General features: G+C 38.9%; 1 protein-coding gene across 1 annotated transcript; it reads right to left on the reverse strand.

Annotated features, from left to right (window-relative positions):
* Positions 1 to 336: 336 nt before the first annotated feature.
* LOC110896201 (probable LIM domain-containing serine/threonine-protein kinase DDB_G0286997) lies at positions 337 to 2,253 on the reverse strand. The gene has a single exon (XM_022143665.1). The coding sequence runs from the start codon at positions 2,251 to 2,253 to the stop codon at positions 337 to 339; it is 1,917 nt and encodes a 638-aa protein (XP_021999357.1).
* Positions 2,254 to 15,835: the final 13,582 nt, after the last annotated feature.

The following is a 15,835-nucleotide window of genomic DNA, read 5'->3' on the forward strand; positions in this document are numbered from 1 at the left end:
GATTTCATACCTGGTTTCCATTTCGAATTCAAATTCAAAGGCTCCTATTGGTCATTAGCCACTTGCAGTGGGCCTAAGCTTATGGGCCTGGCCCTCTTCTTAATAAATGATATTTGTTGTAATTATAATTCTATACCCAAAGTATAACCAAAACATGTACTTCAAAACCTCGTACCTCTTGAAGGGTAACTATAACATAAAAACCACTGTAATACCCTTCAAATCCAAACCCCTATACCTTGATCATGTATCCAACGTGTAAATATGGTACTAAATAATCATCAACGGAAGCATAATAATGTACACAATCTAATAACATTATATGGGCCTCAAACCTCAACCCATTTTCTCTTTACCGTAATTTTTCTTCTCCATTCTCCACTCATCTTTAAGCCTGGATATAAATCTCTCAGCCTTAGCGTTCACGTCTGGGCTAGGATGAAATCTGGGCCCAGAACCCAAACCCAACCCCGAACCGGGCCCAATAGAATCTCCACCATCCATAACCAATGAAGAAATATCAACATCACGGTCCGGTGAACTACACACAGAACTGTGTGTACTCTGTATCCTAACAAAATCACCACGAAGCTCAAACTTCATAGCCTTCATCTTAAACGGCGGTGGCGGAGGTGGCATTGGAATTAACGGCGACTGTGAGCCACTAGGTAGAAACTCCTCCCTGTCATAGTAACTGCCTGTTTTCGTAGGTAACGGCGGTTTGCTTTCATTTCTTCTATTTGAAGATATTTGTTTTGATTTTACTGTGTATCTCGGTGGCGTCATTGGCGGTGGTAGCGGTGGTGGTGCCGGCGGCGGTGAGAATATAGAATTGAAACGTTTACTCTTGCTTTCAGTTTTGGATACTCTGTTTGTTTTTGAAGACGGAGGCGGAGGAGGTGGAGGAGGAGCTGTTGAATGCGAATGTGAGTGTGAGTGTGAGTGAAACCGTTTGCTTTTGCTAACGGATTTGAGTATGTTATTGAATATTGAGCTCGGTGGTGGTGGTGGAGGCGGTGGTGGAACTCTTCCTGAAACGGTTACAGGAACAGAGTGAATCCGCTTGTGTTTGCCTCCTTTTTTGAACAGGTTTTGGAACCTATACGGCGGCGGTGGTGGCGGTGGAGGCGGTGGTGGTGCAGGTGTTTGTTGTGAGATTTGTTCAGTTTCAGATCGTACCGAGTGTACGGAAGGTGGAGAGGTATCTGAACTTCCGGAATTATCTCTCAATTTCCGTTTGCTCTTCCGTTTTCTTTGATTGTACAGTGAAGATATCGCTGTCGCTATCTCCTTCGTAGCGTCACTCACTTTCCGTTCCAATTTCTTATGTTTATTACGCGATCGATGCACCTTCACCTCCGTCGACGGCGGAGGAGGTGGTGGCGGCGGAGGTGGAGGAGTGTATGATCTCATTTCATCGAACACATCAGATTCAGTTTCCGGCGGCACATCAAACGTTACATTCTTTGCAATACTTCGGAACGAATGCCTCTTTGAATTAGCTGCCGGAGATGAACGCAGAGGCGGCGGTGGTGGCGGAGGAGGAGGTGGAGTTGCCGGAGGTTGTTGAAATCCCGGTGTATTTGAACTAACCTCAACAGTATCCACAAAAATCTCCTTCACATCGGAAAATTCAACTCTATCTGCTTCACTCCGCCGTGATCGTCGATGAATATCGCTGGAGAGCTCAACTGGCCGATACAAATTCTCCGTCCGGTTATTATTGTTATAATACCGGTTCGCCGGAGAAGAATACAAATTAAAATCGTCAAAAAATCGATTCTGATTCCGATTCTCGCTCTCCCATACGGATTCATTTCTCAAATTCGGATACGAACTGCTATTTCTCCTCAACCCGCCCGGAACCACTTTCCGATCCGAAAACCCGGTCCATTGATCCGACGACTGACCACTACTACTACCCTCTGTTACAAAACCGTTGCTGGCGTCAGTGGAACTAGATGGAGCGTCGTCGTTTTGACGAGCCAAAACACCGCAAAGAATAGCAAAAAGAACAAGAAAAATGTTAAGGGAATCCCAAGTGGACTTTACAGAACCCGGTTTAGAAATATGTGATAAAATATGTGAAAAGTGAGATAAAAATGGTGGGAGGAAGAAGAAGAGGAAGATAAGTGCAAGTATGGGGATGAGGATGATGAGAACCACCGGGTCAATGGGTGGTGTACGGCGGCGATTGGTGGCGCGTGGTGGTTGGAACCAGAAGGTGGGTGGTGAGTCGGGGTCTTGCTCCATGGGTATGAGTTGGGGAAGCCTTTTCTTTTCTTTTTGGGGGGTTTAAAGTGGGAGGTTTGGTATAAACTAAAAGGTTGAGGGACAATGGGGTATATATATTGGTGGGATAATATTAAATAAAATAGAATTTGTAAATATATATTATATTTATGATCATTGGTTATTATTTATTTGAAGCAATAACACATGGCAAATTCAAATGGCGTTTACTTGTATCCGTCCTTTTCAAATAATTTGTAAACTTTGTATTGATAATTGTGACAAAAAAATATGTTTACTTAATCAGCATACTATTGTTACGTACACAACATGAATCACATTAGGATAATTAGTGTTTATATATACATAAAATATTGTCCATTTATTTTTTCAACCCTTATATCACAATTCTACCTCTTGCTTTGAAACTTTCCATTCCTTAGGTGTGGGACAATATTGACAATCGTGTTAAATTATACATGTTATCTTGAGCTTAGACTAAATATTAAAGGAACGCATTAGCAAAGTTTGAGACCTGAGTTTTAAGAAGAATAAGAACCACTCTACCAAGTTAATTAATATATTGTACATCTATGACTATTAGATGTTATGATATGTATAGAATAGATGCACATACGGTAACGATATAAATGGAGTTACGGAGATTAATGGGAGGAAGCTTTCTTCTTTTGCATACCCACCTATATAGAGATACTGATTATTTAATGCGGTCAAAATTTAAGTGGGTTTACTCAATGTTAAGCCATATGCCATGTACCATATGAAGAATTAATCTTGATATATTTTAGTTAGAGATAATTAGTAGTTTGAATTTAAATAGTTATTAAATAATATTAGGTATTAGAGTTAGTATTGGTTTAGTATAATTGGTTTTAGAGTTTGAGTTTAATTGGGATAGCTTGTTTAGGAAGTAATTAGTTTAGTATAAATAGATGGGTTAGGTTATGTAATTACTTGGATGTTTTGCTTTGTTCTTTATTAATATATAAAAGAGTCGTGAGGAGTTCTCAGAAAATCGTTGTGTTGCTGCGTTTTTGATCCAGTTGATTCCAACACCATATGCATCAATAAATCTCACACTTTAGTATGATTTAACATTGTTGTGTTACATTATACGCTATTTTTAATTAGTTTTGCATTTTCTTTCTAGTTAGTTTTTATTTCGTCAAATGTAGATGAGTATAACCAATTTATCTGATTAAATGGTCTTTTTAGTGATATAGGAGTGTCTTGGCTCGTCTGACTAACATTTGACAAAAACACAAGATTTATTCCATATAATTGCTTAATCCCATAATATTGAATCCCAGATCGTTAATCAATTCGAAAGTTATTTGTAATTCATCCTTATTGCTACCTAGGTAAGATATAAATTCAAGAAATTGTCTTACACAAGGTAAAGGGTATCACCGTACATTTTTATACATACATGTGACCATAGTCAAATAATGCAAAAAAAAAAAACCTAATTTCCTTAAAAAAAACTAATTTCCTGAAGTTGTGGCATGCAGGCCTGAGAAGGGGAAATCCATTCAGGAAGACCCAGTGATAACTATTCCATTCTCTGCCGCTACTTCTGCGCCTGTAAATGTTGAGAGAAGCCCAGCTGGTGATCAGGGCTTTTTTGCCTATGATGAAGAAGACTCTCCTATTCGCCCAGAGGAAACTCCGGGGGATTATTATTATAGATCTTACTCAGAGAGGAAAGCTTCTGAGATTCATGCGTCGGTGTGGAAACTCAAGAAGGGCGACACTTTTTCAGACTGGCAGGTTTGCCGTGATTGGTTACATGGTACCTTTCCTCCTGCTGAAGTGAAGTTTCAAGAAGAGCGTTCTCACGATCAATCTTATCATGCTTACCTTGAAGAAGCTGCTAGCTTTACTTCCACTACACACCGTATAGTGCGCGAGTGGCGCAGTATGCATAAAGAATGGGCTGCCTTTGAATCATCTAAGAAAGAAGCTTATGAAGGCAATGATTGCCCTGCTGAGGGCTGAGTTGGAAGCTGATCAAGCCAAGTTTGAGAGCGAGCAGAAAACTGAAGAGTGGTCTGCCGCGGGATGTAAAATAAAAGCGGAAGCTGAAGCCTCCTTTCTTTCAGAAGAGCGTAAACGTTGGAGAGAAATCTGTGAGAAAGACAATAATGAAAAAATGAGTCTCCGTAATGGCATCAACAATCTCAATGCGGAGATTGAGAAGCTGAAGAAGGAGAATGGGGAGATTGAGAAGCTGAAGCAGGAGAAGGCGGAAGCTGAGGCAGCCCGCGATGAGGCCCGTTCTCATCGAAAGAGGAGCGAGCAGAGATAGGTACAAACTTGCGCCACTCTTGCCCTTAAGAATAAGGAGATAGATGAACTCACCTCTTTATTATCTAATCAGGAACAAATTACGGCGGAGCTCGAATCTGCCAAAAAAGATTTGCAGCTTGAGCGAGTTGAGAAAGCTGAGACTTCCCGCCGCCTGACTGAAACTGAAGAGAAGTTAGAAAACTCTGAGATTGCCCGGGTGACGGCGGAGAGCTTGATTGAACCGTTGAAGGATGATATGCTCTGGATGAAGCATCGTGGGATTATAAGTGTAAGTGTGTCAATTCTTTGCAATATTTTGTTGTGGTTGTACATCTTTTTATTTGTTGCATTGTGCAGGTTGCAAATTCTGTTCTCAACTCCAATGAGTTGGATCAAACGGTTGCGCATCTGCCGGTTATTGCACGTAATGATGGATACGCCCAAGGATACACAGAATGCTCCCAGCATGTTAATAATGCATTAAGGGTTGATTGGGATACCTACAGGTCCGCCACGCATGGAGTTGATACCGAAGCTGCTCATGCTGCTGCCAAGAATGAATACAACAACTTACACCTTCCTGTGATGGACCTGTTCACCGCTGCACTTCAATCTGATGACTTTGTTACGCAATTGAAGGAGGTGTTTCCTGATGAAGGAGATGATGATGAAGACCTAGAGTAGGTTTTCTTTGTACTTTTTTGTGGTTGTTGAACAGTTGTAGTTAAAATAGGCTTGGGGTGTGGATCCCTGTTATCGGTTTGTTAATGTCTTGTGGCGCAAGTAACTTTGTTGATGCACTGCTGTGCATGTGAAAATTTTGTTAGCGTGCTTGCTGCGCAAGTAACTTTTCTTGAATACATGGTATGTTTGAATTACAATGACTTGCATGAGTACAATTACTTTATTTAGGTAAGGCGAATAAAGATGGTATAAAGCTCATGTGTGAACGTAGGACTGGACCTTGCGTGATACCTGTGACCGCGGACAGTTCATGAGACTTGTATTAGGTTACCATAGTATTTTTGCGCTTACCAAAAGAAATTGCACGCATTTTGTAATAAACATAAAGATAATGTAACAAACTTTGTATTGATTGGATAGGGCACAGAGGCCATGTATTACAAAGTTGCTTTAGGATAAATAATGAGACTTAATTTATTGCGCATGCAAATAGTCCTTGTGCCATAAGTTGGTAAGTTTAAGAACTTGGCCAATACGAAGGAAAACTATGATTGCATGCGCGCTGATCTGTCGGGCTACTTAAGCTTGTTTAGTTTTTTTTGTTACTCGACCCTTCGTCCCAGCGCGTGATCTGCTTGATCTCCTTGCGCACGTTTTGAACCAGATGGGTAAGTTCTCCACTCATTAGTGCTTTCTCTATTTCTGTACGGAGACTGATGCAGTTGTTTGTGGTGTGGCCATTGTCTTTGTGATATTCGCAGTAAAGGTTCGGGTCTTGTCCTCTTTTGTTTTTCATCGGCGGGGGTGTTTTAAATTGGTAATCTTCAGTGCTAAGCACTTCCGTCGGCGTCTTGGTGAGAGGAGTCCACTGCCTTTCGCGGTTCTCTTGTTTAGCCTCTTTTTGCGTTGTTATCTTGATTGTCGCGCGAGCGTCATCTGAGGAGTATGTGCCTGAAGAGTTCTTCTAGTTTTTCTTAGGCTTGTAAACGAACCGAACGTTCAATGAACCGTTCATGAATCGTTCGGCAGGAAGTTTGTTTATGTTCGTTTATTTAATAAATGAACGAACATGAACAATACTTTTGTTCATTTAAATAAACGAACGAACACGAACAATGTCCCGTTTGTTCATTTACGTTCATGAACGATCGTTTATGTTCGTTCATTTACGTTCGTTTATATTCGTTCATTTATGTTCGTTCGTTTGTGTTCTTTTATATCCGTTTGTTTATTTTCATCTTTTAAATTTAGTTATTACTAATTAAATTTAAAAATCTATTTAATTTTCTTTATCATCCCATAATTAGCTTTGACTTTCCGATTTCAAAACTTTCTTTTATATTTATTAATATATTTGATTGATATTTTCCAATTTAAAAGCAATATTTTCTATCATATGAAACGTGAATTAAAGTTTACCTATGTTTAGGTTCTTCTTCTCATCTACTATTGCTATACAATTCAAAGCATTGTTCAATTATGTTCGTTATGATTTGTTATGTTCTTTTATGTTGAATTATGTGTGTTTGTGTGTTTATGTTCGTGCACCGTTCGTTTATACTTTTATGTTCAATTATATGTGTTTGTGTGTTTATGTTCGTGAACCGTTCTTTTATGTTCAAAATGTTTTGGGGATAAGGTTATGGTATGGTCCAATACGCCTGCACAAGGTTTTTGGGACCATACCCCTTCACATAGAAAACAATCAAAACCTATTCCTCATTGAGATCACATAAAGTTTAGATGGCCATATGTTAAAATCAAAGTTCCAATAATGGGCTTATCTTGAACCGTATTGAAAGTTTATATCTTTTGTTATATGTTACTCAATCGACTGAATACTTCTCCACTTTATGCGCATCATAATAAGTATTCCCTGATCTTGTGGAGAAAAATGTCATTTTACGTGACCAAGATGGCAAAACCCAATTTTAAGGCAAAGCTACTTTATGCTGTGGTCCAAAATGAAGTGGTAGTCACTAGTCAAAAGAACTCGTTAAACCCCGACATACGTAATTGTAAGTAGGGAATAATTTTATTATTATTATTATTATTATTATTATTATTATTATTATTGTTATTATTATTATTAACTTAAAAGAAGTCACTGTTTAATTATAGATAATGCCAACTTCTTTGTATCAATGATGAACTGTACACGATCCAATTACTTATGATGGATAAAGACTTAAGAGGTATTTAATAATGATTATTTGTTTATCTTATTAAAACTAGCTGTAAATAAATAATGTGAAGTTATATACTTTTAATTGTTTATCATAAAAACAAAAATACACAATATATAAACTGATATAACGAATAAAATATCAAGTAAAACAGTTTTGAACAAAAGTAAGAGAAAAGAAACACATTAAAAACAGATAAATATAAAAAGATGGGAAAATTGGAGCGTGGTCGTAATCATTGAAACACAATGCTTATATCCCTTTGCATCTTTCCAAATTGACCAACTTTTTAACAAGAAACCTCACTTTTACAATAAGAAAACGACAACACTCTTTTAGATACAATCCAATTCGATGATCTTTAATTTCATTTTATATCGTTCGTGTTTAGAAATAAACATGACTTCTTTCTATACAACAACAATTTACTTTTCTTTAGAAGATGGAAATTTCGATGATCCTTAATTCTAATTATATCCTTTTCTGTTAAAGTAGAAAAAAAAAAACGAATTTTACCTATACAACTTCAGTTTACTTTGGATGTTGGTGATTTCTGATAATGTACTCTAAGGCTAGGTGTTGTGGAGTAACGCCCTCCTCCACGTGGGTTGTTAACGCCTTGGAACACCACACCGTGGGCGCCAACGACAGGGTTGAAAACCAGTTAAAACCCTTCATTTGGAGGTGGGTGCCAACCCACAACTATATTTGAGGTGGTTGTGAATATTGTTAGTGACGTCTTTTGTTGTTTTATCATAAGACGGAATCTAAATATATCATAAGATGAAATCTGAATGATATTTATAGATCAATGGTTAAGGCACATTTGGTATGTCGAAGTCCTTTTTTTGTGATCATATAAAGTGTGAGATTATTATTTTCTTAGAATTTCATTTTTTATTATATGGTTTTATATAACAAATGAATGATATGAGTCGCTTATTAGAGCTCTTATGTCGTTTTCTGTGTGTGAGAGCCTCATTGGAAGGCTTTTTTTGTTCTTAAAGTTGACACTTGTTTAGGGTTTGTAAAAAGATATATTTTGCTTTTCTTGTATAGCCTTCTTCATTCATAACATAACGAGGCGATATACATATGAAAGAAAACATTGATTCATAGTAGACGTTAGAAAACGCATTCTAACAAGCTCATTTGTTTTTTTAGTGTCATCTATAATCTATAAGTATATAATAAAAGAGATGGTCTATGAACAATGTTAACCCATTAATTATAGAAATTTACCGGCCACAACCCTTTAACAATAAGTTACAAGTGCAATAATTGAATCTATTCAGAGTTGCATATTATAATTTTATAGGTAAATAATATATAGGTTAACTTATAATAAAGAAAAAATATACTTTAATCAATATACTAGTTATAATAGGCCTCTTTTGGTGGCCTTGTCGAAAACAACTAGCAATCCAAAAGCATATTGCGTGATGTAAGATTAACATCAACATACCTTTATCTATTAACAACCCTTTTAGAGTTGTTTCAAGTTTTCCACTAATATTATGAAATACAAAAGCAACTACCTTTTTAGAATAAAAAAGGTTTCTAAAAAAATGTAGGTCTACCGTGAACTTAAAAAATTATATATTATGGTTTGTTTATCAACTACACTTTTTTAGTTACAAAAATAAACTTCTTAAATAATCTACTTAACTTTAGAGAACTTGTCTCGGCTCGAACTAGACTTAAAGTTTATGCGAGCCAACACGGCTTGACTAGAAAATTAAACGAGTTGATTTTATGCAAGCTTTTTCGTGCTAGTTTTAAACTAGATTCAAAACAAGGGCTAGGTATAAATTTTCATATTCGGTTGAATTTATTCTTGATTTAACTGAAAATGATTTTTGGACATACCTAATAAACTGACAAAAACGTAGACAAACCCTACTAAAAAACAAAAATCCAAGTTGCATAAAAAGCCAACTTCTTTAGTGAAGTGCACCATTCATTATATTGTCGTTATTTAATTTTTAGTCATGGATTTTAATTCCATTCAAGTCTAGAAAATTCTAACATATTGTTAGGGCTGGATTTTTATCATAGGTGATCCTTACATATGATCATAACCAGTGATCCTTGTTTCTTTGGCAGACAGTGATCCTCAGCAGAACTTTAGGATCAGGATCATGGGACATTACGGTGATCCTTATACTAACGGTCACCTTCGCTTACTACAATACTGTTTTGCAGGAACATCTAGCAGGATATGCTCTAAAGACCATGATCCAGGGACGCGTCTTCACAAATATGGCAAGAGCTAAATCAGAGATAGACGTTGCACAGGATATGGAAACATGGCTTGATTCATGGGCAGCAATTTAGGCTAGATTATCTTTATTTCTAAAGGGGTAATGAGCTGATATCTAGTCATTTTACCTAAAATAGGTCACCCACACATGTATAAATACCACTCTTCCTCATTCGGAAGAACACACACGACATACGACACAACTCTCAAACACTTAGACACTCAGTGATCCTTGTACTCAGCTCATTATCATCCAAAGTTGTAATCATATTTTTGTTATATTGAAGTTGGTGATCGGTAGTTGCCATCACCCGAGGTTTTTTATGCCGGAGATCATTCATTGATCAAGGGCTTTTTCCTCGTATAAATCATTGTGTCTTTGCATCTTAATCACAGAAGTGATCCTTTACTTTCATAATTAACCAAGCATCATACCCCGTTTACATAAAGTTTGGTTACATTATCCTTGTGTGATTTTTGACCAAAACAGTTTGGCGCCCACCGTGGGGCAATTGGTGCTTCATTCATAAGAAAATCTTTTGTTCGAAATCATTTCAGAGAGTTACATGGCTTCATCATTGAAGAACACGTCCACGGCGATGTCTGCGGTCACTTCATCACAGATCACCTTGCCTCCTCCACCGGCAAGATCTCAGAAAAATACTGAGAAGAGATCAACTCCCACTTCCTCTAAACCTCTATCTTCTTCTGCTATGAATTCTTCTATTCCCAGTACTAGTGATGTATTTGCTTTAATTTTGCAGATGAAGGATCGTATGCAGCGGCAAGATGAAACTAACGAAAGGATCCTCAGGGAAATTGGAGATCTCAAAAGACAAAAGAAAGCGGCAGAGGATCATTCTCCACTGATGCCCAAATCCTTGAGCTTTGATACTCCAATGATCACTTCCCAGCCATCAGGGATCCCGGACGTGCAAATTATAGGGGAGTCAAGAGGATCACATCTCAACTCGGCAGCAATGACTCAGACATCAGGCTCACATTTTCAACCCGTAGGATCCTATCCTCAGTACATGGGATCCTTCAGGAATTCGGGAGCCTATCCGGAAACACAGCAGTTTCCAGGATCCTACTTTATTCCAGGATCATTCCAGGGTCAAGGTCCCTCCTTTGTTCCAGGATCATCCCAGGTTCAAGGATCCTCCTTTCCAGGATCATCCCAGGTTCAAGGATCCTCCTTCGTTACAGGATCATCCCAGATACCAGGATCCTTACAGATGCCAGGATCCCTAAAAAGTTTGCAAACAGGAAGTCTAGATGTCCATCAAGGGGACTTCATTCCAATGCAGACCATTGCTTCCACTGGTCCCTCCGTTGTTCCAGAATCCCAGCAATATGGATTCCCTAACTTGAACCCAATGGGAGGTAACACTTTAAATAATTATCCTACTACTAACCTTGGATTCATGCAGGATACAGGTACCAATCATGCTATGGCCAGGGAATTACAGAAGCTAAAAGACATGATCTCAAGTGTTCCAGGGGTAGTCAAGCCTATCCCAGAGATTGCGGATGGAAGCCACAAGGTATCCCGTTTTGCACCACCAATTTGTGATGCAGAGGTACCCAAAAGGTTCCATATCCCTACCATGAAGCTGTATGATGGCACAACGGATCCAGAGGAGCATATAGCACAATACAGGGAAAGGATGGAAATCAATCCTATCCCAGAAAAGTTGAAAGAAGCATGCCTATGTAAAGGATTTGGATCCACTCTAACTGGATCGGCTCTTAAGTGGCTGCTAAGTCTTCCCCCCTACTCTATTACTTCATTTGCTAATTTAGTTAATTTATTCAATAACCAATTCTCTTGTAGTAGAAAATTTGAAAAATTAACTAGTGATTTGTACAGGATAACTCAAAATCATAATGAATCATTAAGGGATTATATAACTAAATTTAGTAAAGAATCCTTGGACATTCCCAACTTGGATATGGCTACGGCTGTTGAAGCCTTCAAAATGGGACTGCTTAAGGATTCATTATTCTATGATGATCTTGTTATGACACCATGCAGGAATCTAGATGAAGTAAGAACTCGAGCACTCAGGTTTATCCGGCTAGAGGACGACAAGAGGATCCAGGAAAGACAAGTAGGATCCTCAAAACAAGATAAGCAAGGATCCTCCTTCAAAAGCAACAAGTTCAAATCCTACCATAGAAACGAGAACAAGAATGTGCATGCTGTTGACCAAGAAGAGGATGATGAAGAATATCCTCCAATCTCAGAATATTGTTTTTCCGTTGATAATCATGAACTGATCCTTGCAATGCAGAATCTAGGTGAAAAAGCCAGATGGCCTAGGAAGAATGATAAACCATCCGGGACTAAGGATAAGTCCAAATGGTGTGCATACCATGAGGATTTCGGGCATCTAACTGAAGATTGCATAGCCTTAAGAAAAGAAATTGGATACCTGCTAAGCAAGGGGCATCTAAAAGAATTGTTGGGGAGAAAAAAGCAAAGGACCCAGGATCCTGAAAGGATCCCTGAAAAGGCTCCAGCACCTCCGGCAAACGCACAAGTGATTAACTTCATATCCGGAGGATCAGACATTTGTGGTACATCCTTTTCAGCGGCCAAAAGACATGCAAAAGAATCAAAAATGGATAATGGAGAAAGGCCTATTAGAACCTCAAGTGTCTCAGAAGGGAAGATGATAACATTTGATGAGAATGATCGCATTAACATTCAGGATCCTCACCATGATAGTTTAGTGATCACTCTCTTTATTTCTAACCATTTTGTCCGCAGGATCCTTATTGACGGAGGGAGCTCAGTGAACATTATACAGCTTGATGTCTTGAAGAAGATGGGAATCCCAGAATCAGACATCACACCAAGATCCTCCGTGCTTGTAGGATTCAGTGGAGAAACGAAGAAAACTCTGGGGGACATCAAACTCCCAATCTACGTGGAAGGATTACATAATTACCAAAAATTTTGTGTTATTGACTGTTTATCTTGTTGCAACGTTATCCTTGGCAGGCCTTGGATACATGACATGAAAGCAGTTCCATCTACCTACCATCAATGTGTGAAGCTCCCTAGCCCATGGGGGATAATCAAGATCGACAGTGATCAGCAAGAGGCTAAGGATTGCTATACCTCATCCATGAAGCCAACCTCGAAGCCAAGGGAGCAATAGCAATTACAGTATCCTCCGAGAAATGTCTTGGAGGCAGAGGAACAAGATATAGATGAAATCCTCTTGGATCCTAGTGATCCTGAATCAAAAATCTATATCGGATCAGGGATCCTTGGCAAGATGAAAGAAGACATGATATCCTTCCTCAAAAGAAGAAAATCTACCTTTGCTTGGAAACATGAAGATATGACAGGTATATCTAAGGATATTATTACTCACAAACTTGGCATTGACAGGTCTATCAAACCAATCCATCAAAAAAGGAGAAAGTTTGCACCAGAAAGGAATGCCATTATCCAAGAAGAAGTAGAGAGATTACTTCGAGCAGGTATGATCAGAGAGGTAAAGTATCCAAAATGGTTAGCCAATGTGGTTGTTGTCCAAAAGAAAAACGGAAAGTGGAGGGTATGTGTCGATTTCACTGATTTGAATAAGGCATGTCCCAAGGATCCTTTCCCATTACCCCACATTGACTCCATGGTGGATGCAACAGCGGGGCATGAACTGTTGACCTTTATGGATGCATCATCTGGGTTCCAACAAATCCAGATGGAACCATCTGACCAAGAGGATACAACCTTTATGACCCCAACCGGTTTATATTGTTATATTGCCATGCCTTTTGGACTAAGAAATGCAGGTGCAACATATCAAAGGCTGGTAAATATGATGTTCAAAGATCAAATTGGAAAGACTATGGAGGTGTACATAGATGATATGGTGGTCAAGTCAAAGAAAGCTGAGGATCACCTGAAGGACTTAGAAGAAGCATTCGATATCCTTGATCATTACAACATGAAACTTAATCCTTCAAAATGCCATTTTGGTGTTAAGGCAGGAAAGTTCTTAGGATACATGGTAACCCAGAGGGGCATTGAAGCAAGCCCGGAACAAATCAAAGCATTAATAAATATCAAATCTCCTGCCAATGCCAAGGATGTTCAAAGATTGACAGGCAGGATAGCAGCTTTGAACAGGTTCATATCGAAATCCTCAGAAAAATGCAAAGAATTCTACGATATCCTAAGGAAGAATAAGAAGTTCGAATGGACTGAGAAGCATGAGAATGCTTTACAAGCCCTAAAAGAGTATATGTCCTCAGCACCAGCATTAGCAAAACCGGAAAAAGGAGATGTGTTATCCTTATATCTGGCGGTATCCTCAGCCGCTGTAAGTGCTGTCCTTGTTAAGGATCACGAAGGTACACAATATCCTATTTACTATGTAAGTAAAAGTCTACTTGATGCCGAATCCAGGTACTCACACCTCGAAAAACTTATCCTTGCATTAATCATGGCATCGACTAAGTTAAGACATTATTTTGAAACCCATACTATTGTTGTTAGAACTAATTTTCCAATTAAGAATGTCCTCAGGAAACCAGATATGTCAGGGAGAATGGCTAAGTGGGCAGTAAAGCTTAGTGCCCATGATATAAGATACGAACCAAGAACAGCTATTAAATCTCAAGCACTAGCTGACTTTGTGGCTGATTTCAGTAGTGATCTACAAAAAGAAGCAGAATTGGAGGTTCAGCAGCTGGATGAGACCAAGGATCCTTGGATACTACACACTGACGGATCCTCAAATATCAAAGGCACAGGGCTAGGGATCCTACTAAAATCGCCACAGGGGGACATAATACCCCACTCTATAGCCTGTGAGTTCCAAGCAACTAACAATGAGGCTGAGTATGAAGCCTTAATTGCTGGCTTACAAATTGCTAAGGATATGGGGGTAAAGTATCTTAAAGTATATGTAGATTCATTATTGATCACTAATCACTTTAACGGATCCTATGCTGTTAAAGGTGAAAAACTAACCAAATATTTAGAGATAGTCAAAGAATTGGCACTCTCTTTTGTTTCTTTCAGCTTGACACAGGTACCAAGGGAGGAGAACACAGGGGCTGATGCATTGGCCAATCTAGGATCATCCTTGAAGATTCCAGAAGATATAAGTATCCCTATCATCCATATCCTGGCTCCTGCTATTGAAAATCAGGTGGCCATGGAAATAGAAGAGGATACTGCAATGATCCCTAGTGAAGAAGCCCAATCTTATTCAGGATCATGGATCTCACCAATCATGAGATACTTGCAACATGGGGAGATTCCGACGGGAGAAAATCCTAGAGCTTTCAGGATTAAGGTATCTCAATTTACAACTTTGAATAATGTATTATATAAGCGATCTCTTGCAGGACCATATTTGAGATGTATCGAGGATCCTGAAATCGAGGAAGTGTTGAAAGATTTCCATGAAGGAGATTGCGGAAACCACACTGGGGGCAGGGCATTATTCTCAAGGATCCTTAGAACAGGATACTACTGGCCAACCATGAAAAGGGATGCTGTAGAGTATGCTAAGAAATGTGATCCTTGCCAAAGGCATAGCAATATCCTCCATCAGCCAGCTGAATTTTTACACCCAATACCATCCTCTTGGCCATTCATGAGATGGGGAATGGATATAGTTGGCAAGCTCCCTAAAGCACCTGGTGGAAAAGTATTTATGCTTGCCATGACTGACTATTTTTCCAAGTGGATAGAAGCTGAAGCCTTCGCTCAAGTCAGAGAAAAGGAAGTCATATCCTTCATTAAAAGAAACATTATAACTAGATTTGGCATTCCCTCTGAAATTGTATGTGATAATGGCTCCCAATTCATTGGAAGCAGAACCACTAACTTTTGTGACAGTTGGGGAATCAAGATGATAACATCAACACCAGTTCATCCACAAGCCAATGGTCAAGCAGAATCATCCAACAAGATCATCATCAACAATCTGAAGAAGAAGCTAGGATCCAAGAAGGGGAAATGGGCAGGGGAGTTACCTTATGTGCTATGGGCTGATAGAACAACTCCCAAGAATGCCACTGGTCAAACACCTTTCTCTTTAGTATTTGGGGCAGAGGCAGTGATCCCAACAGAGATGGTGATCCCAACTGCTAGAACAATTGCTCGTGATCCTGAATAAAATGCTGCAAT

Source organism: Helianthus annuus, chromosome 12 (assembly GCF_002127325.2).
Source record: "Helianthus annuus cultivar XRQ/B chromosome 12, HanXRQr2.0-SUNRISE, whole genome shotgun sequence".
Classification (NCBI taxonomy): domain Eukaryota; kingdom Viridiplantae; phylum Streptophyta; class Magnoliopsida; order Asterales; family Asteraceae; genus Helianthus; species Helianthus annuus.